Source organism: Hyalella azteca, unplaced genomic scaffold, assembly GCF_000764305.2.
Source record: "Hyalella azteca isolate HAZT.00-mixed unplaced genomic scaffold, Hazt_2.0.2 contig12938, whole genome shotgun sequence".
Lineage (NCBI taxonomy): Eukaryota > Metazoa > Arthropoda > Malacostraca > Amphipoda > Hyalellidae > Hyalella > Hyalella azteca.
Genome location: NW_025942878.1, coordinates 44464 through 46200, shown reverse-complemented (window position 1 = coordinate 46200; position 1737 = coordinate 44464). Strand labels below are relative to the sequence as shown.

At 46.6% G+C, this 1737-nt stretch overlaps 1 protein-coding gene across 1 annotated transcript in view; it reads left to right on the top strand.

Annotated features, from left to right (window-relative positions):
• LOC108680977 (GPI ethanolamine phosphate transferase 1) overlaps positions 1–1737 on the top strand; it is a 21516-nt gene that overhangs the window by 6809 nt on the left and 12970 nt on the right. The window contains exons 7-8 of the mRNA XM_047883462.1: positions 53–69; positions 727–875. Coding sequence (XP_047739418.1) covers positions 53–69; positions 727–875 — 166 coding nt within the window. The remainder of the gene's footprint in view (positions 1–52; positions 70–726; positions 876–1737) is intronic.

The following is a 1737-nucleotide window of genomic DNA, read 5'->3' as shown; positions in this document are numbered from 1 at the left end:
GTGGTGAGTGCCCGTCAACAGTGTGGTGAGTGCCCGTCAACAGTGTGGTGAGTGGCCGTCAACAGCGTGGTGAGTGCCCGTCGACAGCGTGGTGAGTGCCCGTCAACAGTGTGGTGAGTGGCCGTCAACAGCGTGGTGAGTGCCCGTCAACAGTGTGGTGAGTGGCCGTCAACAGCGTGGTGAGTGCTCGTCAACAGTGTGGTGAGTGACCGTCCGTTTTTCTATTACGATGCTGTTCGTCCGATAATTTATTTAGTTCATAATTTTTCAAAAATATTTAGAGCAGTATATTGCAACTATGAAATTAAATCATTTTTTCTACGAACCGCCGTGAAATAGTGGACAAAAATGCACTTGTCATTATTAATAAAATTTCTTTATATTATTTGTTTAAGTATGGGTATTGATAACTCTTCATCCCTTCCTGATTTTCATTCATTTGCATTACAACTATCGTGGGGTAAATGTTGATGTAGTGAACCTCACCAGGACACTAGCGAGCTGTGAGAATAAGTGTCCGCCAATCACAGACCAGCTCACAATACAGCAAGGCAGTGATTCGTCGTCTCCAACACCAATCAGCGGTCCGCTTACAAAGCTTTGCTAGCTTTCCTGTACAGACTTAGCAATGTAAATGATGATATCCTTGGGTTTCCTGTACCGTCTCCGTAATGTAAATGATGACGATATCCTTGATGAATGTGTAAGATTACGGTACCATTACAGGGCACCCTACCAGTCGAGTACCTGGGTACCACTGAGCAGTACAGGGCGGAGGCGCTCTACACCAACGCCCGTCAGCAGCTGGCGCACTTCAGCGTCAGGAGGAGGGCGCGTCAGGAGGCCTCCCTGCCCTTCATGTTCTCCCCCTACAGGTATTGTGGCACCCTAATGCCATGTTGTCTCCCAAATGCCATATTGTCACCCTAATGCCATGTTGTCACCCTAATGCCATGTTGTCACCCTAATGCCATGTTGTCACCCTAATGCCATGTTGTCACCCTAATGCAGGGTGCGTACCGGTCATGGAAAACCTGGAAAGTCATGGAATTAGATTTTTCATTTTCCAGCCTGAAAAGTCATTGAATTTCATTTCAGGTCATGGAGAATCATGGAATTTGCACATAAAAGAAAAAAAAGGAAGTGTTTTTCTGTGCTGCGTGTGTTAACTGTTTGTACAGTCTATTGTTTCGTTGGTTCTGATTGGCACGCATGAAATAAGAGACTGTGCCACAGTCTCTTGTTTCATGCGTTCTGATTGGTTCTCCAATCACGTAACCGTCGGTCACGTGATTGGAGAACTAATCACGTGAGCTCGGTCACCGAGCCCAGTTGCATTCAACAATTGTTTTTGATGTGCAGTGGCAGCGTTCCATCTTCCTTATTTCTACATCACCATGCCTGGAAAGTGTAAATTTAATGACCTGTGGTTAAGAATGGAAGCTTATCGTAACTGGCTTGCTCGCCATCTAAAGCATGAAGGTATGGCGATATGTACATTGTGCTCGAAAGACTTCGATGTGTCAAATATGAGGGAAGCAGCTTTGATGAGCCATGACAAAGGCAGCAAACGCACATTAGTATCTTTGGTATTTGTTTGGGACGTAGCAGTCCCAGGCCACGATGGATCGCCGCCTCTGATTATCGTTCATCCGCCCTCATTTGGGCCACCTGATGCACGATGCTGTTGCTTGCTTCTCGCCGCTGGTAGTGTTGCAGGGGAGGTCGATCTGGGAT